The sequence below is a fragment of the Grampus griseus genome, assembly GCF_964374135.1.
Source record: "Grampus griseus genome assembly, chromosome: 13".
NCBI lineage: Eukaryota > Metazoa > Chordata > Mammalia > Artiodactyla > Delphinidae > Grampus > Grampus griseus.
This window is the reverse complement of record NC_139007.1, coordinates 54173185-54195855: the sequence shown is the minus strand read 5'-3', so window position 1 is coordinate 54195855 and position 22671 is coordinate 54173185. Positions and strand designations below refer to the sequence as shown.

At 36.1% G+C, this 22671-nt stretch overlaps 1 protein-coding gene across 1 annotated transcript in view; it reads right to left on the bottom strand.

The window, feature by feature from the left end:
* The window catches only part of RSPO3 (R-spondin 3), a gene marked incomplete at both ends in the record, with an annotated part of 75899 nt that overhangs the window by 15895 nt on the left and 37333 nt on the right, over positions 1-22671 (bottom strand). Inside the window, one exon of the mRNA XM_082669145.1 lies at positions 21625-21822. Coding sequence (XP_082525271.1) covers positions 21625-21822 — 198 coding nt within the window. The remainder of the gene's footprint in view (positions 1-21624; positions 21823-22671) is intronic.

Below are 22671 nucleotides of genomic sequence, written 5' to 3'. Positions count from 1 at the left end.
CATGATCTACTTTACTGGAACAGCCGTGTGGCAGGCAGAATAATAGCCTCCCAAAGATGTCCATGTCCTAATGCTGGAACCTATGAATATGCTACTTTACATGGCAGATGGGAATTAAGGTTGCAGATGGAATTAAAGTTGCTAATCAGCTGACTTTGAGATGGATAGAGTATCTGGGATTATCTAGGTAGGCCCAGTCTAATTTCATGAGTCCTTAAAAGAACTTACAAGGAAGAAGAGGCAGAAGAGAGGGCCAGAGAGATGCTATGTGCAAAGGGCTCACCCTGCCATTTGTAGCTTTGAAGGAGAAGGAAGAGGCCCTGAGCCAAGGAATGTGGGCCGTCTATACAGGCTGGAAAAGGCAAGGAAGTGAATTTTCCCCAGCGCTACTAGAAACAAACACTGCTCTGTGGACACACTGATTTTAACCTAACTAGGCATGTGTTTGTCTTCTGACATATAGAACTGTAAGATGATAAATTTGTGTTGTTTAAGATACTATATTTTTGGTAATTTATGGCAGCAGTAGAAAACTAATATGAGCCCAAACTTTGTAATGGTTTTCTTATATTTCAGTTCATAAATATATGCCAAAAATGGTTTTGAAGACCACTATCCTACTATTCAGATGCTCTAGGTAACCTGAATGGATCATCTTGGCTCTGAATAGCATCTAACTTGTCTAGACAGACTGTTAGAACATAAGCACCACAGATTTCTTTCTGGCAACTTTATTCCTCAAAATTTGGAGAAATAGAATTTACTGGTGACCAAGCCTGCAAAAAGCAGCTGTGTCAGAAATACTAATTTTTTAAAAAGTCATACCTCTAATACTTATCCAATTCTTGTGAGAACCCAAAATTTGCTTTTCCTAAAAATGATCTGATTAATTATAAGACAAATTGTGAAACAAGATGGGTCCTTCCCATCTTATTTTTTTGTATACGGTGCCTACATTTTCAGTGTCAATTTGTGAACAAGGATTCCTATTAAGCAGAAATTCATCTGGAGTGTATCATCTGCAAGATCAGCTTTAAGAGAAATGAAAAAAATGTGAAGACAGGGAGATTCTTTAAGAATGAAATTATGCCTTCCTCCATGCGCCACACCAATGTGGTTACAGAACTTTGGGGAATTTATTCCAATGTTTTCTGTACTCATGGTGTTCATTGCTTCAGTTCTTCCTATCAGAACCTCCTGAGGTCAGAAAGTTTTGCCCTTTTCAGAGACTTTTTTCAGCCAGTGAAGGCTTCTGAGCTAACCAGAAATCAAAATGGGATGCTGCATTTTGTCAGAACTGCATGTTTAGTCTGCTTTCTTAGGAATAATCAAGAAAAGTTATATGTGAAAAGACACAGATGCTCCTTTCTCAGTGATATTTTCATACTTTTGAAGTATAATATGAAAAAATCTAGTTGAAATCTAGAACAACATGTATTTTGTATATCCATGTATTTTATTGATTTATAGAAGCTCACAAAAGATAAATATCTTTTGGAAATGCCTAAGATTATATATATAATATTATTATATTATACATAATATGTAATACAAGGCAATAAATGTTGTATCATGGTGATGTTGACCCTTAGTCCAGAATGTCTTTCTTTGAAAATGTATAGTAAACAGATATTCTACTATTTATTCTGACTTATAATTGAGCATATTTATAGCATGGAGAATATTTTTAATTTATCAGACTTCCAATCATTTTAGGAAAATCTCGAAAAGGTACCTAAAAATTAAGTTGCCCCAAATTTAATCATATTACTTATCTTTCATTTTTATTATTATGTGAAAAAAGTAGGACCCAAATTAAAGTTGCCTTAAGACATATATTTTGTTATGAGTTTAGTAACTAAAAAGCATGTGTGTATATGTTAGAGAATCTCAAGGAGTTGTTTGTAATATTTAAAGTTGTTGTCCAACCCAAATTCTATAAAATGTTACTACTTAACTATAATATACCATCTACTGCTTAAAAATCTATACAGTGAAATAGAATTAGTTAACATTTCAATATTTGGATTAAAGATGACTATAGACTCTCTCATTGGATGTAAAGCCCTAGAAGAGCAGCTAAGTAAATACCTATTAATATTCTATTAATACCAGTTTCATTTCACACTTCATTTCTATTTCAGAAATGAGTCAAAGGACTGTATCCAACAGATTGAGACTAATACTAGTGAAATAAAATTTATTATTCTATTCTATCATTAAAAAACCCAGCAAAACGCCAATAACAAAAACAAAACTTTAAGACCACTACTTGGCTCTCTCTGACTCCCTTCCCTGGACAGCCATTAAATAATTGACTTTTGAGGAAAAACAAGCACATTTGTAAAAAGTCTGGCTTCTTGTGAGTCCTTTCTCCCTTTGTCTTTCATCTCTTTTACTCAAGTTATAAAAAAAGAGAAAGTAGATGCAAATCTTTTTAATTTACATTTTTAAAAACTTCTTTTCAGTTCCTGTTTCACCAATTTAGTTTTTCACCTAGCTTTGATTATTCATCTTTATAGTTCCTGACTTACTATGTTCACACCTTATCAAAAATTCTAATAGAATATAGAGTTAAGTTCTTGTGACCAGAACTTATTACTGGCATGGAACATTTGGTGCCAACCTCCAACGAATCCCAGATTACATTTGTATCCACGTCCTCTTTTTGACAGGGTACTATCTTCTGCTGTCTCTGGGCAAATACACAGGTCCTGTCTGCTGAAAGACCAGCTGGGTTTAAGAAGGAGACGGACTCTCATGGTTGACAGCTAACCAGATGAATGTGCCTCTTCTGTACAGCTGAGGTAAGGAATTGTCATCAGTGAGTGTTTGGTACAATTTGGTAGCTTGAAAGGCTGGGAATTCACATTTGTGATATTTAAGCAGATTTTAGTCTCATTGGCTTATTCCCAAGAATTGGGTAACATGTTATAGTTTTTGATGACTTGTTGGTTATTTGTTATTCTTCTAAATTCCCAAAGAATGAGCAAAATATCCAGTGGGAACACTGACATGAGCAACAGACTTAGCAGTCACTTTTGTGAGCCATCAGCCGTGGCACATCACATTAAAAACCCCAAACGCAGGCCAACCTTGGGTCAGAATTCTCCCCAGTTAGAGGAAGACTCTACCATGAAGGAAAAGAGCAAGTTCAGAAAGAGTCTTGGCTTAAAATGTAAGGTTTGAGAATCTTAGTAGAGTGGAAGGGGTGGAAACAGGTAGTGTTTATTAGAAATAAAAATTTGCTGCCACAGAGAAGCACAGGGATTATCAAGAGTATAGTAATTCAGCTACAAGGAATTCATACCTTGTAACGGGTGTCACCTGAGTTAAATGAAGATGAACTTTGACTTTTATTTAAAATTAAATAAATATATAAACGCTAGAGTAAAATATTTCTTCTTTAAAATGTGTCTTGAGGTTTTTCATTATCCAAACCCTGGATTATCGTAAATTCATCCTAAATTTCTTTCCGGTGACTCCTAAGATAAAGTGCTTTTTTTTCCCCTTTCCTAGACATTAAAACACATTTCACTCTTTTTTTTTTTTTTTTTTTTTTTTGCGGTACGCGGGCCTCTCACTGTTGCAGCCTCTCCCGTTGCGGAGCGCAGGCTCCGGACGCGCAGGCTCAGACGCGCAGGCTCAGCGGCCATGGCTCACGGGCCCAGCCGCTCCGCGGCATGTGGGATCTTCCCAAACCGGAGCACGAACCCGTATCCGCTGCATCGGCAGGCGGACTCTCAACCACTGCGCCACCAAGGAAGCCCCACATTGTGCTCTTTTAAAGGCTTATTCTTTCCATCTGCTTGACCATATTAAGAATAGTCATGAAAACTGGCTGACCTAAAACAAGTGGGATTTTAGGACCCAAAGAAGCTAATAGTAAGGAGTGAGCATTTAGGTCTATTCACCAAGAAAAAGGAGATAACAAGTTCCCTGACACTGGAGCTTCAATTCCTTTGTTACAGGCTTGTACTTCAGCTTCTTTTTCTGCTTAGTCATTGCTTTAACTCCCACTCTGAGATTAATTGCATGACCCTTGGAGATGAATGATCTTCCACTTAATCTTAGCCAATGCAATCTGGACAACCTCAGGGTTGGTGAGGCTCCTCTTGGGTGGTTTTCATTTGTTTTAAGAACATTAAAGTATCTCATAAATCTATATTTATTATATTGGTGAGTAATCTACTATAATTAAATATGAAATGCTGAAGACAATGTTAAGGTAACATGGGGGTCACAAACCTCTTTTTATGGTGGTTTCATGGCTGCAAAAATACCCTGGAATTTGCTTTTGTCTTTATGTCTGCATCTGTTTAACATTACGAAGCATCCAACAGCATATCATTTTCAAATGGGCACTTTATAAGTGTTTTAAAATAATAGCGATGTTTCTTGATTATAAATACACACTGCTTATAACAAAAAAATTTAAGATGAATCTTGGAGAGAATGCAGCTAACCATACCCTCATTCAATATGAAGTGTCTTCACTCACCAGTATTAGAAAATTTGGTGAGCCAGTTTTAATACAGTATTTAAGAATATTCAGGGTTTAATACTAGATCTGTTCCTACTAGTTTTCGATTGAGACCAGTATGGAGGTAACAGAAATCAGGCAAAGTAATAAAAAAAAATCAGCTCAAGTCCATGAATTTGGATCTATGATTTAGAATGGACTATGATAAATGTGCTAAAATTGACCTTTGTAATACCTTCAGGGAGAAAAAGGATTTGTTATGCAAATTAATATTGGAACAAACAGTTGTTTTTAGAGGTGTTTAAATGATCAAAAAGTATAAAATTTTCCAGCCCTTTATATCATTTATGAAAAAGAATCAATGTTACGAGGAAGTATTATTTGATAACTGAAGCAGTCACCTAAACAATTTTCCACTTGACTGCAATAGATTAATCATATGCAGTTGAGGAAAGTATCACAACTGCATGTTTTTCAAACATATTCTGTAAACACTAGCAAAGCTATTCCTTTGGATTTTCTGAATTTTCAATATTAAGCAAGATGCATCCCTCCAAACCTAACAAAAACTAAATACTATGCTTTGGAACTTTGTCTTCAGTAAAGGAACTCAATTTTCTAAGTTAGACAGATGAACAAAACAAAACAAATGCGCATACCCAAGATAAGAGACGCTAAGTGTCAATTATAGGGATAAAACCACAAATCAATAAATAACTCATACTAGGAAAATATATATGTTAGAGGACAAATGAATTATAGAACATAAAGAGAGGGAGAGTGAGTGTTTTCAACAAGCTGGGATAGTCACTTCTTTTTGTATTGAAATGTGCTACAAGATCTATTGACTATGAAGTTTTAAAATTGAATAAATCTTCATGCATTTGTACCTAAATTCAGGAATACAAATGAAAGAGTTACTCACTCATATGATTCCATGGCTAGTTTAAAGAGTTAAGATAAAGCTGCCCAAAGGTAGAAGCGTCTCTATAAATCTAAACACTATTTCTATCAGACATCCTTGCAAACTGGCCTAGGAAAATTTTACTGAGTACTTCAAATGTAAATCTATTGTATGGCTGAGAATAAACACAAATAGATCACAAAATGGGCTTTGTTAAAGAAAAATGTGTTGGTGACTATGTTCCCAGTTCTCTGACTCCGTATGTTATTAGTTTTAATTACCGTGTAGCACACACATACTTAAAGTTTGAGGAGAATGAAGTTAGACTAGTTACATTCTAATGGCTCTAGAGAATATGGTGTCAGTGAGGTCAGCTTGTAAAGCCATGGTCCTCATGTTCCCACAGGACAGCAGCAACAAAATAAAATCCAGCATATAAGCAGTTTCATTATGTATCTGTAACCCCGATTTCTTAACGTCCCATGTTTCTTTTGCTCTCTTCACACCTCTTGGTCTTTTCCTGATGGGAGCATATCCACTATTCAAAAATGAGATTTAGTGAAGTGTTTGTAAAAACACACAGGCAAGGCCAAAATGGCAGCCACCAATTTGTTCTTATTTCCATTAGGCCATCCTTGAATTCGAAAATCTCTAATTATGTTTCAAGTGCTTTAGAAGGCTTAATAGATCACTAGTAGGTTTTACCACATCTTAATTCTGAAAATCTGTATATAATTTAAAGAAAACATATCCATGTGTTTCTGACTAACTTGCCATTAAGCTTATTTTGTAAGCTCAATTTCATGTCTAAAAAATAGTTAAAAGCCTCTTTAAATTGTTAAGCTTTTGCCAAGAACAAGGTATCATAAACACACACACTGTTTATGGGTTGGTCTTTGACAGCCCAAACTAAAGTCTGTAAATAGCTATCTAATAATACTACTAGAGGAAATACATGCTCCCATCTTTTTGCAAACAAATAGCTTCCTGCCCTCTCTTTGCCTATTTGGAGGAGCATGCTATATATATATTTATAACGTTATAGTGAAACTCATATTCTGCTAACAGTCAGTTTCCCTTGTTTTCAAAGTTAAGCTACTATATTCTAGGAGGAATTTTGCACCAGCGCCCTAGCCTCAATCTCACGTGCCTTCAGCAGATGTCTACAGCAACTGAGAGCAGCATGTGATTTTTCCATATAGTCGTGAGTTCCCAAAGAACAAACCAAAAGTCATGCTGCATCTGCTTTATTCGTACATGCACATTGTGTTCTCTCTTGGAACTCTGTCCTCTTACAGCTTGCTTCAGGCTTGGAAACCTCCTGGGCTGGGAACTTTGCTCCATGTCTGGCATATCCACTGATTCACACGACACTTAGGAGACCATGTATACTTCGTAAATTGAGTTGAAAATCTGAACCTCCGAAATACATTTTTTAGTAAATTTCATTTTACGTCTTCATTGTTAATTTATAGTAGTTGGATGGAGTATTAATTTTCATAACCTTTTAAAAAACCAAATGAGGATCTTTATAAGGTCCCATATTTAAACATAACCCTGTGAAAACTGCACATGGCACTTAGAGCCTGAAGGTCACTGACTCTACTGACTGGCAGTGTCTTTGTTTAGACAGTGTGATGCTGCTAACATAACCATTTACTCCATTTGAATACGATGTTGGCAATTTGTGAAAACCATTTGGCTTTAAAACAGCAGTGTGATTTGAGGCAAAAGGCCAATTTGCTCATTAAGTTCAAGTTTGTTCTTTGAACAACAAAATGATTGTAAAACAGAAAGAAAGATTTAGCAGATTTCGTGATAGAAATAGAAGGTTCTCAATTTTATCAGCAACAAAATGACAATAATAATAATGGCTAATGCCAACCACATGTGTGGTGTGTATAATTTTAAAAGGTCGGAAAAATAGAAATAAATGGTCATCTTGAATATGTGTCAAAAGTGTTGAGAGAGACAGTGTAGAAAGAAGACTGGATTAATAGACAAAAGGTCCACATTCTAGTTCTGATTCATCTGTTTACTAGCTAACACTCTTAAGGTTGTTATAAACTTTCTTCAGCCTCAGTTACTTGAAATCTCACTGGACTTGGAGTCAGGTCTGGGTTTGAGTCCTGTGTCTGTTGCTTCCTATGTGTGATTTAAAGTCAACTACTCACACTCAAAGCCTCAATTTCCTCATTTTTAAAATGGAGTAGATAACAACAATGCAGACATGCCCAAAATATTTGAAGAACTACATAAGATAATTATGCAAAACTGCCAAGATTCTGACAAATCATATTCTTAAATCACAGCCCAATCATAAAGAATCTATGTCAATGGTTATGGTTATTGGATTTGAGTAAGGATATACAACCCAAGCAAAGTATTTTCTTTGGCTTTTTGTAAGGTGATTTGGGGTCCACTATAATTACCCTGGAAAACCATTTTTACTTCTTCTTTAATAACTAGAAGTCTCATCTCCATTTTAATCGTCTTATCAAGTTCCCAGGAATAATGTAACTAGGTAACAACTACTCTAGCTTTACCCCTTAGGGTCCAGTGGTGAGAAAATTCCCTTCTAGTTGTTGTACTATTTAGTAGGGCTCCATGGAATATTAGGATTTAAACCCACTCAGAATTTGGATTTTTTTTTAATTTGACTATAAAAGCTGTATATGTTAAACAACTTGATTTTAGAGAGTAAGATCAATAGTTAAGGGCTTTTTAATTATTCATAAGCTTCCTTTCCAGAGAAATGTAGGCTTGTGAAACAGGCCTTTTAGTTTAAGGGAATAGCATTTCATGGCAAATCGAATATTTAATATCATTAATTAAAAATAGTTTTATGTTTCCTATGGAACTTTGGGTTTTTGCAGTTAGAAGATTCTGGATCACATGTTGGTAGTTTTATTCTTTTCAGTATTCTAAATACATATATTCAAGTCCTTTGGGTCTCAAACTAACTTGTTTTTTTAAAATTTAGTATTGCACACACATTTTTAGTTAAGCAATAAACATCTGTCATCTGCCATTTATTAATATTAATTATAAATAGTCAGTGGCTCATGGGATCCAAGTACAGCAGCTGAGATTTTTCTAAATCTGACCTCCTTAGAGTTTATACAAAAAGTGTTCAGAGTACTTCTCCTAAGCTCCTAGCCAATTTAAGGCTGGTTTGCAACCTAGTGTTTTAGATTCTGCATCTAGCAATGAAAAATGACAAACTGACAAAAATGATAAATGACAAAAATCCTGAAAAAAGCATTGTGCTAGGGGATTAGGTGGGACAAATGACAAGAAAAGATGCTCAAAATGATATGGTGCCGTTCATTAACTATTACTACAAGCTAAAGGTTATGTGTACAGTGTATGTGTTAGGAACATTAAAAATGTCATGTCCCTTTTCCATAGTTTTGTTGCTTCAGATGACAAATATGGAAGCCACACTTCCATAAATTAGTATAAGAGAATACAAATTTGGGGAGAAAGTCAAGAAACAAACAAATACAAAGCCAGGCATATTAGTATCTCCCAAGAGAGCTAGCGTTCACAGCTACTTATTTCTTGTCACCCTAAATATCCTACAGCTACAGCAACATATACCCTAAGACATCTGACATGACCTCCGCACAATGCCTTGGGGGGCACACTGACATATTTTTCCTTTCTGAGATTCAAGCAATTTTCCAAAGAAAAAATATTGTGCTATACTGTAGCAGAGGGTTCATAGAAATGTCAAGTTCAGGTTTTACCTGAGTCTAATTGAAAAACGTAAAAGATTTTATAAACCATCTTGTTTAACGGTTTCAAATAAAATACCCTAGCAGAGGGCTACTGGTTGGTTAGCCCTTACTTCAATACGAGCACTGCTATTTTCTTTTATTATTTTAACTTGTGGTAAAAGTGCATAACATAAAACTTACCTTCTTAACCATGTTTAAGTGCACAGATTAATGGCATTTAGTATATTCACATTTTTGTGCAACCATCACCACCGTCACTCTCCAGAAATCTTTTCCTTTTGTAAAACTGAAACTCTGTATCCATTAAATAGCAATTTCCATTCCCCCCTCCATGAAACCACCATTCTATTGGGTTGGCCAAAAAGTTCGTTCAGGTTTTTTATAAGATGTTACGGAAAAAGCCCAAGGAACTGTTTTGCCAACCCAATACTTTCTATCTCTATGAATTTGCTGATTCTGGGTACTTCATATAGGTGGAATCATACAGTATTTGTCTTTGTGATAGGATTATTTTACTTAGCTTTATATTCTTAAGGTCCATTCATGTTGTAGCATGTGATAGAATTTCCTTCCTTTCTAAGGTGAATAATATTCCATTGTACGTCTATATACCACTTTTTGTTATCTATTCATCTATTGATGGACATCTGGATTGCTTCCACCTTTTGGCTATTGTGAATAATACTACTATGAACATGGATGTACAAATATCTCTTTGAGACCCTGCTTTCATTTATGTTGGGTATATACCTACATACTTGGAATCGGTGGATCATATGGTAATTCTGTTTTTAAATTTTTTGCCAAACCACCATGATGTTTTCCATAGCAGCTCTGTCATTTTACATGATCAGCCTTACTAGTAGTCAGGAAAGCAAAAGGATACCATTTTTAATCCATCAGAATGGCAAGTCTTCAAAGGACTGATAACATCCAGTTTGGGCATCAGGAAATAGGCATTTCCTATTTATAAGGAAATAGGCATTTCTGATACACTGCAAATGTGAACTGTTCAAACCTTTTTGAAAAGTAATCTGGTAGAATACATTAATTTTTAAAATGTGCACATCCTTTGGTTTTTCCATCCAGTGTTTGGGACTCTATTTTATATTAGATCTCACAACTACTGAGCACTTACCAGATGCCAGACACAAGTCTCAAGAGTTTTATACACACATTAACTCCTTGCTACATCACTCCTCCACTACAACTCTGTGAGGTAGTTACTGTTATCATCCCCACTTTACAGATGAGGAAAATGGGATATACAAAGCCTAAGTAATTTGCTTAAAGTCATACAGCTAGTTAAAAGCACAATTAAGATTTGAAAACAGGTACTCTGGTTCCAGAGCCTGTGTTCTAAATACTACGATGTATCGATACTACGTCTTTAACCTCTGATAGAAAGGGAGTGCATCAGTTCATTAACATTATAGAGATTTTTACTGTAGTACTAAGAGCAAAAAGGGGAAAGCATTTTGCTATCCATGTGTACCATTATGTTATATTGGTAGTATGCCATTATGGTATCCATTCGTACCATATCATATATACCATCACTGACGTTAAAAATAATGCTTTTTGGGGGCTTCCCTGGTGGCGCAGTGGTTGAGAGTCCGCCTGCCGATGCAGGGGACACGGGTTCGTGCCCCAGTCCGGGAAGATCCCACATGCCACGGAGCGGCTAGGCCCGTGAGCCATGGCCGCTGACCCTGCGCATCCGGAGCCTGTGCTCCGCAACGGGAGAGGCCACAACAGTGAGAAGCCTGCGTACCGCAAAAAAAAAAAAATTATGCTTTTTTGAAAATTAAACAAAGAAAAAAATAAACACCAAATCTAGTGTTGAACTGAGATGGTTTTGGTTTCCAAACTAGTTTAGTACTCTTTTACTTAACTAGGCTGGCACTGCAACTATTAAACTACTTTGAAGACTGTGAACACAAGAAGAAACAATGATTCTGTGAACATATAATCCTTTGAAAATGGAGGAAACCTGCAGGAATGGAAGGAAAGGGTGTTAAGGCAGGAAACAAAGCAGGAGGAGGGGCACTACGGGCACACAACATGGTAGGAAGCCGAAGGGCGAGGGAGAGACATTAACTAGGAAAACTGCCTCTCCTGCACATTTCAAAGCAAAATTAGAAAAACTGGACCAGCGTGAATCCACCAAAAGTTTGCCCAAGAAATACTTTAGTAAACTGCATCTTAGCTATTGAAACAAACCAATTTGAAACAAACCAAAATTCCTTTATGATTTTGGTGTTGGTTGGAAACCAGAGGAGCATGACATCAGATGTTAACAGTTTGTACTTATTATTTTGAGGAATATTTCACTATTTCATACGTCCATGGTCCATAAAAAAGTAATTAGCTATCTAATTAGCGTTCTATAAATAGGATAATAATTTTTGTTCACAGGTTGTAATTAATTAGATATTTTAACTACTGATCCTGAGTATGCATACATTTTTCTATGACTCATTTTTGGAATTAGCAATTATTCATATTTTCCAAGTATGAGTTCAGTATGTTGATATTTCCTTGCCTAAAATGTGATATTATTCAAAACTCAGTGAAAAATAAGTTGCATTGTACTTCCAGACATTAGATTTCACATCATACAAAAGTAAAAGGGATATCTCATTTTAAAATGTATGTTTTGCATTGAGATATAAAATGTAATTGGACTCTGTTCATAAACTATTTCCTAAATCTGATCTCTTGCAAAAATAAGAAAAGCAGGCTTTTCCAGCAGAAACAACAAATAAACAAAACAAGCCTTTACAAGATATATTTTTCAATTATGGCAGCTCAGGCTCACAGAGGCTAGAGTTATGACCGGGTGGTGTATACACAGTATAAACACAAGAGTTCAGTAATTAGGTTTGAGTTAATTTTAAAGTTTCACTGGCCTGATGTATAATCAAGCAAAAGGTCATTACCCACACTGGTACATTTCACACAGAACCTCAGCAGTTAGAAATGGAAATGGACATGTCTTTACTTAAGCTTGCACAAATCAATCCCAGAAAGCCTTCATATGAGTACTGGATTCTTTTTCTATTCATTTCAGAGCCAGTTTACTCACAAAAAAAGTTTTCTAGCAAACCAGAGAAATCAGAAAAAAAAATTAGTTAAAATATTATTAGCATTATGCTAGACATGCCTCTCTAGTCTAAAACAGATGGAGTAAAACTTTGGTTACACTTTCTCACTTAAATGTTTTTTGCCATAAATAATATTGGACAGGGATTACCCTATAGAAGAGTACAAGCTTCTAGATTTTGAGCTTTTTTTTTTTTTTTTTGGAAGAAGATCATTTGCATCTGTTGTTTTGTCAGCCTAGCACTCATTTCTACACAGAACTGCTACTCAAAGTGGCTCACGTGTCCCTTGGCTTCAATAGTGAGCATGTGACTGAGGCAGACCAATCACAGTACTCCATTTCCTCTGCCACAGTGATGGGTTCAAAGGTAGACATGTGAGCCAAGCTGGGTCAATTTTCACCTTCCACGAGATTGGATGAATGGACTCTGAAGGAGAGAGCGCACTATCCTTTTGGACCAAGAGCAGCGTGGATATAGATTTAGGGCTTCCCAGAGCCAGCTTTCCCTGTGAGTAGAGACAGACTCACAGTAGCAGGGGAGAACAAGGCCAATAAACAGACACAGAGGCAGGATGACTTGAAATGGCAAGAAAGAAAGAAGAGAGAAGAAGATGGAGCCAATGATACTGTTCGAGCACTTAGAGCAAACTGTGTCTTCAGCAAATAGTTTACTTTTTGCTTACGGTAATTTGAAATCTGTCTTTTCAAATATCCTGATGAATATACAGAAGGTAACAGTGATCTTGGTGAAAAAGGACTGTCAATGAAAGATAAACACTCAGATATTGTTTTTCTGTTAAAATAATAATTACATACATTTGCAAATAATTTTTTAGAAAAACTGAAAAACAGTAAGAAAAATGATAGAAAAGCATTTCCAATTTAGGACATGAGGAATGGGGTGCTTTAACCAAAAGGAAAACGGAACTGAATAGAAAATTAAATGGAAAGTGAAGTACCTGGGGAAGAGAGCAGAAACAGTGGAATAACAAGTTTTGAAGAATTTCTCATTTACACCCATTTTGTACATGTTAATGTACACTGATGCCAGCCACTGTGCCGAAAACTTTATGCTTGGATTTGTCCATTAGTACAAAAATATACCACATTCTATTTGGAGTCTGCTTTGACAGCAATGTACAAGAATTAAACCATTAGAGTGGTCTTTCCCTTTCGGTGATGCTAAAAATGATACGGTTTTAATGTAAGCAAGTTTGAGGATGTTTCTGTTTCAATGAGGTCAGGGACTTTAATTGTAACCTGGCTGTATTTGCTTGGTCACACCTCTTGGGAGGCCTGTGGCCGAGGTAACCAGCCTTTTCTGTCAGGCTGTAACAATCTACAAAGTTAGTCTGTAACACTTCTATGAAGAAGTTACTGGAGTAGATAAAAAGAGAATAAGATAATGATCTATGGAAAGAATAATTCTTTTGTGCCTTCAAATGTGGGGTGTCTTCTTTGCCAAAGAGGTTTCAGCAACACCAGCAGTTTCAAGGAGTGACTGTGTTAGGGAGGTGGGAAGGAGGACAGGAGCATGAAAGGAGGAAGTGTCTTTTTTGGTGGAGAAATGTTTACTTTGTAATTAACAAAGGACAAGAAGGCCCTTTTGGAAACTATACTTGGGGGTCCAGAATTTAAATTTATGCTGATGCTCTCTGAGGCTCTCTCTAGGGAACCCTCCTAATTGGCAGGGATCTCAGTTGGCTAGAACAGGCTGCACATGAAGCCAGGGTCTCAGGGTCATTTCTCCAAAGGGCCTGTTAACTCAGCTCTGTTCCACAGCCACAAGCTGTACCTTTAACCCTACTTAGCCATCTCACAAAAACACATTAGCATATCAACATGGTGGTCACAGAAAAACAGATTTGCCTTGAGACCAAAACAAAAAGTAGGCAGAGATATTTCGTTTTTGCCAGCATAAACAAATGTCTTTGTAAATGTGTTAGCAAACTAATGAAACTGCAGCTACCGACAGAAGAAAATCACAAAGATGAAAACTGTCCACACAAGCATATGCTACAAATGAGCTGATCATCGATTGTCTTTACTTTGTGGACCAATATAAACCATGACACCACTATCTAGATTCATGATGGCAGGGACTTTTGTCTTTCTTGTCCATTGCTGTATCTTCAGCACCTAAAAGTGCCTAGCACATAGCTGGTGCTTTAATAAACATGTGTTGAGTGTATGAAGGTATCCTGGCCTGGCCTTTTATTTATTCTTCCTATGCTGCCCTTTACAAACTGGAAAATACAATAGAAATAATCTATATACCATCTCCTGCATCAACCACTGAGTGTTTTTACAAAGGAAGAGACACTACATTAGATAGGAAGAGAATGTTGAATAAATGAGCAATCACACTCATCTAATTGCAAACAAGAGAAAGACCTCTGTGGTAGATGGAGAAAATGGTTACAATTCTCCACTCATCCCTGTATGTGCATGCCAAGTTGCAAAGTAACTATGGGACTTCTCCCCCAAGAGGTGAAATCTATTTCAACTTTTGAATCAGGACTGGCCTTGTAACTTGCATAGAATAACAGAACATGGTGGGAGTAAAATTGTGCCAGTTCTGAGCCCAAACTCAAGAGGAACTGCTTCTTCTCTCCCTCTTAGAACCTTGTAGAACCCCTAGCCACCTTGAGGATGATAGAAACAGCAGTTTCCTCCGTCCTCAACCAGTCTACCACATTAGGGAGCCAGCCAGAACTGCACAGTGAATCCCAGCCCATATTACCCACCCACATTTACTGTTAAATAAATGGTGGTTGTTTTAAGTCTGTATGTTTTGGGGTTATTTCTTACTTATGCAGCAAAAGCTAACTTGAAACAACTTCACCCCGATGCACAGGAGCTAAACAATGGCAAGAGCATTGTTTGGTTGGGGGCTGAAGAATGCTTTGTTTACCACAGCTACTACTCTATTCAACAGACTGACCAGTGTGTGTTATGTTACATATACCAATGGGTTGAAAAGCATTAGGTATTTATAAAAATCACAAAAAGGGGGCTTCCCTGGTGGCGCAGTGGTTGAGAGTCCGCCTGCCGATGCAGGGGACACGGGTTCGCGCCCCGGTCCGGGAAGATCCCACATGCCGCGGAGCAGCTGGGCCCATGAGCCATGGCCGCTGAGCCTGTGCGTCTGGAGCCTGTGCTCCGCAACGGGAGGGGCCACAACAGTGAGAGGCCCACGTACCGCAAAAAAAAAAAAAAATCACAAAAAGGAAATCTCAGAAAGTATAAGCATTTGCAAGAATAATTTATTATAAAGATTGTTTTAGAATAGAGATGCTGCAGTATACACACCAACACAGCACAGAAGCCTAAAAATGATTTTTCTACCACCAAAGCAAGGTAGGGACTACAAAGATAATAACAACACTTAAGTATTTTCCCACTGTGAATAAAGCCCACCGTGAATTTTGACGACTATGAATGTCCCCAAAATCTTAGAGAGCCTACGAAAATGGAATGGTATGAACTTGATATTGATTATAAAAAGATAAAAACTGCTGGTTGAATTATAAAAAATAGTATAGTACCTGGGATTGCAAAACATGAAATAAAAGGCTTCTTATTTTCTGCAGAACTTTTTCATTAACACTGAGAAATTTAAGAACATACAATGTAATTGTCAAATGTGCTCACGGCGAGAAACCTAGTAACTGTCATTTTACTTTTTTCAAAATCTATCTAGGTGCTGGATGTGATCCTTCAGCTCCATTATTACAGAGGGAAGTAAACTGTGCATATATAAACAATCTTAGCATGGTCTTCAACCCACAAACCTGGGCAACAGAGAATGCTTGCAAAGATCCTGCCATTGTAATGTCAATGTCAGAGGAATCAATGAAAGAAATTGGCGCCTGTCACAGAGGTGATAACACTCTTTTAACTATGTGGATAATAAATTCGGACACATAGCTGTGAAATTTGCAAGCTGATTTGATGCTTCAAAGATTAAGCTGTAATTGGTGGGAAAGAAACAAAGAAGAGTAAGAGTTGAGTAATATGGCAAAGGAGAAAATATGTAATCAAATAAATCAGTGCATAGGCCATGAGTGAGCATAACTGAAAAGGACCCAAAGATTAACCATGTTTTTATGAGGATCTTCAGAGGTTAGGAGTGCCTACATCCTTCAAAAACAATAGCATACCTGTATTAATATTAAAAGCCTAATATTTAAATTAAGTTGTGGCATATACAAACTAATGTTTTCATCAGTAACAATGGTACTCTAGGTCTAGTTCTAGTATTTACAAAATTCAGAGAGATAAAATTTTGGAGTATTAGGTTGAACCCTATGAAACTGCTTATATTTGACCATTTATAATCAACAAAAATGGCAGTTTCATATGGTTTAACCTAGTAGATAGGAGTGTATTAAAGAACAAGAGATGACTGTAGCCACATAATTTGTCTCAGTGGAGAGAGAGCTAAATAGTGATTAAACAAACGACAGCCCTCTCCATTGGGGACATTAAATGAAAAACTGGGCTTAGCCTTTAAGAGAAAGTCCATACATTTGTATTAAGGAACATTGCTCAGAGTGAAAGGCATTATTTATTTGCAATAGACTACCTTTCTTGGAGGTTTTAAACATAGCTAAATATTTTCGTGTGGTACTGGAATATTTGAAATTCAAATAATACTAATTTTTAATAAAATTGATGATTACCTTTGTAATGATTGGGGGGCAAAAATTTCCCCTCTGTTTCACCAAATTGTTCTTGTTACCAAAGGTCTGCACCATGTGCAGGCTTCCATTGGTGGCAATGAAAGGTTTTCACTGGTCCTTCCCAGAATCTAAACAAAAAACCCATTTGGGTAAGGACTAACATGGCCTCAAAGAGAGCTTGTTGAGTTTATACCAGGGTTTCTCATCTTTGGCACTACTGGCAGATAATTTTTGATGTGCGAGGCTGTCCTGTGCGTTGTGAAATATTTAGCAGCCTCTCCCCACTAGATGCCTGTAGCATCCCCCTCCTCCAAGTGTGACAATGAGAAGTGTGCCCTGGGGAGCAAAATCATGCCTGGTTGAAAACCACAGTCTTTAATGCCACTCTTATCTCAGCTCTGTACTTTGTCGAGTTTTCTCTGACCTATGTTAAAGGGCTAGTGTACTGATTGGGTGTAGGGAGAGAGCAGAAAGCTCCCATCCTCCAGTGGTTAAACAGGATCAGTGTCTGTAGGCCAGCTGGTCCTCCTGCATGAGGTGATGGTGGTGAGAGGCCATCATCAAAATTCTCCAAGCCAGTTGGCATCCTACAATTTTGAGCTAATGACTCCTTCTATTTGGATTTTGAGAACTGTTCTGAAAATCTTGGCTAAATGTCTCGTTTTGAATTTGACTGAAGCTTTAATATGAATCCTTCCTGTATAAAACTCAACTCTTCATCACTGGAGTAGCTGTTATAAAGATCTTAAGAAGCTAACTAAAAGACAGAGGTGCAAACCTGGGAACAAAGTGGGCTCATTTTTTATGTTTCCTTTTTTAAAAACAAAGTTTACTGTAACTTTAAATATAGTGCTCATGATAAATATAATGCATATTTATAATACTGGTATTTGAAAACATGATTAATAGCAATTTGTAAGTTAACATATAACACTTTTCTTCTATGTAAAACCTAGTAGATTTTACAACTGTACTTTTAATTTTGGGAAGGCACATAAGGTGACCTTCAGTATGTTCAAATAATGCAGTAATTCCCACACTTGTTTCTTCCCTGGAAATGTCTCTGGACATTTTATTTATTTATATTTTAATGGATTCTTTTTCTCCTTCTCTGCTAGGAAGGATGCTATTTCTTCTTCACACCAAGAAAGTAGACCCTGCCCCATTTCTTCCATGACTCTGTTCTTCTCTCTCCTTTCTATCCCAAGATCATGTACTACATGTAATTAATTAGGATCTTATTCATGCAATTCACCAAAGAACAAAATTTCTTTCATTCTTTGTGAATTGCCTCAAAACCCATTACCTACAGGAAATTCTCTTCAGTTAATTAAAGGAATGTACAAATGAATGAAAAACATTTTGGTGATCTTCCTTTCTTTGCACCCTGCCTTCCAACCCAAACAAAAAAAATCACTCTTTTGCATCAAACGCGGACAAATATATGCTCCCCTGTTCTGTTTCACTTCCCCTTATCTAAAATGGTTACAAGCAATATATCAAAAGAGTTAATAAGTATGAGTTGGCAGTCATTAAAAGTGCATTTTCTCCTTGTTTACGTCTATTTACAATATATTGTTTTAAGGCATATGTGATACTAGTATACATGTTAGCCTTCATAATCTCTTAAAATAAACGTTATATATCTTTGACATTTAAGATATATAATTCAATTGAGATAGGCTCAAGCTAGAAACTACTGCATTGGTAATAACTTCTTATTAAAGCTAGTAATTGATGGAGAAGTTAAGATATTAAAAGGCAGCATGCCAGGTAAAGGGAAATAATCCTAAATGTGCAAACAAGTAGTACATCAGATAAAAGTTTAGATTTGGGGCTACAGAAATGACATTTATCTCCTCAGATTAACTAACTATAACTATTCTAAGCATGAGAAGAATATTAGTAAAGAAAAATGTGTGTATGTGTAAGATTTTGCAACCAATTTTTCATATATATATGAAAATTTCATATATACAAATATGCATCTCACAACTAGAATAATCCATTCTGTTACTAAAAACTAGTTCCTCCTATTCAGCTTCTTCTTTGTGTACATTTTAGAAAGTCATTTCTGGATCTTATCATTCTTCCCTGGAGACCTTGCCTTTGGCAATTACAACACAGCAGAAAAATTCCTGAACACATGCTCCATACCTTTTCCAAATATGAGTTATCTACTTCTGTCTATTGTTAACCTCTTGGGCAGGGAAGATAGATGTAAGTTTAAATTCAAGATTTTCAGGCTAAATTTTTTTTTTAAAAAACCTTATCTTTTAGCTTTCTCATCTGAAAATGCTCAGCCATGAATCTAAATGATGTTATTTTATGAATCTACAATCATTTAGGTGCAGCTCAAGTAACAGCTATTCTAGTGGTAGGAGAAATCATGTCTTCATCACTTTATTGTGTTTATATTTATCACTATTGTATAGCTCTGAGATATACAATATAAACAAGAAGACTCTGGGTAGTGTTATTATTTTGATGTGATATTTGATACAGTGGCATATCCAGGGGTCATAATTACTTTTCTATTTGGTTTCTTCATATTCAAATAGATATATTTTTGATATTTGAGTTACCATTAAGAGAAGTTTAGAAAACTAATAGGTTAGAGAAGTAAGGAATGAAGGGAGAAGTGGTTACCTTCCTATCTTAAATTTCTAGGCTACTTGAGAAATTATTTTTGACAGACATATAAAAAGATGAATGAAAATTAAATAAAAATGGAACTAAATCTTGAATTTAATTATACATGTAATCCACATTTCCTACTTAGTAGTCTATGGATTATCAAATTTGAAAAAGAATAAAGCACCTAAAATTTTCTAGTTGTATAACATTTTCTTTGTAAACATAAAATGCCAATGTAGCCTACTCAGAGGAGAAGAAACAAGGACCAGAAAGAAATTTTTAAGTCAAGCTTATGTTACAGGTTACTATTTTAAACTTCTTATGGCATTACTTATCTTAGTTGTTGCTAGTTTAAAAACTAACATTTTCAATGTTAATGTTTAAGTCAGTGCTAGCAAAATATATTAGAAGACCACATCCTCAAATAAAAGAAAAAAATGTAATTAGTATCATAATTTAATTTTTCTATTGGATGAGATTTTCTTCACTTATATTTTAAAAGCAAAGTATACTAAATACTGATTAGTAATGTAGAATCTTTGTGGAAAGAATAATATGAACAAAGACCACCTGTAAGTCATTAAATTTTAAGAAAATTTAGTAAACATAAGTAAATGTACGGCTATGGGAGCTTACCAACAAGTAGAGTGATGAAATATTTTATTTCCAAATCCAACTTTTAAAATCTAAGATGTTTTAAATTAATTGGTAACAAATGCCAGAAAGACCTTTTTCACTAGCCAACTTTCATTCCTTAAACCTAATTTTAATCAAAACCTCCTATAAATTTACAAAAACTTGAAGTTCCCTTAAAATAATCCATGTATTCAAAAAGCTTATCACATTAACTACTTGATTACTAATGGCAACGACATGCTGTATCCATCCTGATGATGGTCAGTTTGGTCTTTCGGTACAGTGAAAGACACTGCAAAGTACGGGGGACCCAAGTCCTTTCTTGTACGAGCAAAGTTCAAGTTTTCACAGCACCGTCTTCTGTGTTTCCATCGAAATTTTCCACACACCAAACCTCCCTTACTATGTGATATTGTGATTATCTGCTTAAACATCTCAACCTTTCACTGGACTCTGAGTATAACTTCAGGATAGGGATGGTACTCTATTCAGTTGTGAATCCCCAGGGCTTAGCACTATGTGTGGCCATAAAATAAAAATTCAATAAAATGATGTTGAATGAATGAATGAATGACATAAACAAAGGAAGTTCAACTACAGAGTCAGCCAAGCTGCAATTAATTGAGAGGATCATTTATAGGCTCACCAATAGCTACATAACATATTTGTAGGCAGTGGTGCTGAGGATTAGTGAGAAAGATGGAAAAATTATATTTTAAAAGTCAACAACTGCAGATCTTCTATATGGAAGTTTAATCACCTTAAAGCATCAGACTAAATGATATATTTTTCCTTGGCACTCATACGACTTCAGAACAGCCCTTACACAGAGTTATTTAATATTGATTTGGTAGGTTCTATAATCTGATGTATGAAATTACTGTAATATGAAAAAAAAATCTGGGGATAAAATGTCACGAATGCTTGTATTATACTTATAAAATATGTAACCTTTAAAACATGTTTAGCTACAAAAGTTTAACACCTAATTGCACTACTTTGGTTTGTAGGCAATGAAGAAAGGAGTAAGCTGATGGCTGGTATTCACCATGCTCGTGTATCAAATGTTATTATTAGACCTTGTGTTTCTGAGGCTTCCCCTAAGTTTTCCAGGTACTAGGAAGGTAGACGATAGGAAAGATAATGGCCCAAAAGGAAGATATAGGCATATATTATATGCTTATAATGCAGCCCCCTTCCCTAAGATTCAATTAGCACACTTTTGTGTAGTTTAAAGTTCTGATATCAAGCTCCATTTAAAAAAATTACCACATCGATATTCTGTAATTTACAGCCAACATATTCTTTGTTTGGTACACATTTTAGGGTTTTCAGACGTGAGTGATAATAATAAATGTTTCCTAAGAAATAAAGTGAAATTTGCATCAAATCATGAGGATTCAAACAAGCACATGTTAGTATGATTGTACCTCGTTCTCCCTTCTGACACTTCTTTCTTTGCACTGTACACTTCCTTGTCTCACTGGTGGGGGGACACAGGTTACCCTTTGCTGATGGATGCTGTATTATTTCTCGGACCCGTGTTTCAGTCCCTCTTTTGAAGCCACATGTTTTTCCTTTTTTCGTGCATGGACTCCAAGGACTCCATTCACTGGCCTCACAGTGCACTGAAACAGAACACCAGAAACAGCCTCAGTTCGCTCACACATAGTTTCACAATTGTTAAATAAACAAGAAGGCATGCTTCCATCAATACTTGCCCAAATTCTGAGCAGAAATCCTGCAGAACAAAGTTGGGCAAGATGACTTAAAGATAAAACAAAGAGAAAGTGAAAGCAGGAATAGAATGTTTTCCACTTTTTGGTCCTCATATTATCAGGTAAACTCACTCTTGCATTGGGTTTACTTTTCACTGTAGATTTGATTAACCCAGGCATGAATATAATTATTCACAACTGACCAATGCTTTACAATTTCTAGAGCACTGCTACAATTATTGATAGATCCTGACCATAACTTGATAGGTTAGTCATTATTACATACTCGAGAATTGATTCTCAAAGTTTAGTGTGCAACAGAATCACCCGCAGGGAGGACTTGCTAAAACAAAGAATGCTGGACCTCTCCCCGTCCAGAGTTTCCAATTCAGTTGCCTGCGGTGGGGCCTGGGAATTTGCATTTCTAATGATACACGTGATGCACATTTGCAGGTAGTGAGAACACACTTTGAGAACTTCTGTGCTAGAGAATGATTAAGCAAAAAATGAATTCAGGTGCTTGGCCTACAACTCAGTGCTTTTTCTACTTCATGTGCCTTTTCTTGAGTACTTAAATATTGTCATTTATTCATGGGTGTAGATCAGGCATAGCAGTATCTGTTTTAAGTGAATTCTGGGTCAATTTCAGCTGATAAACTGCTTCTAGAAGTCACCTGACAGGCTTTTAGGATGAACTGATATACTTTTTCTAAAACTTCTTTTGTAGATGTTTCCCTTTTTCTGTGTGTATCAATCTTT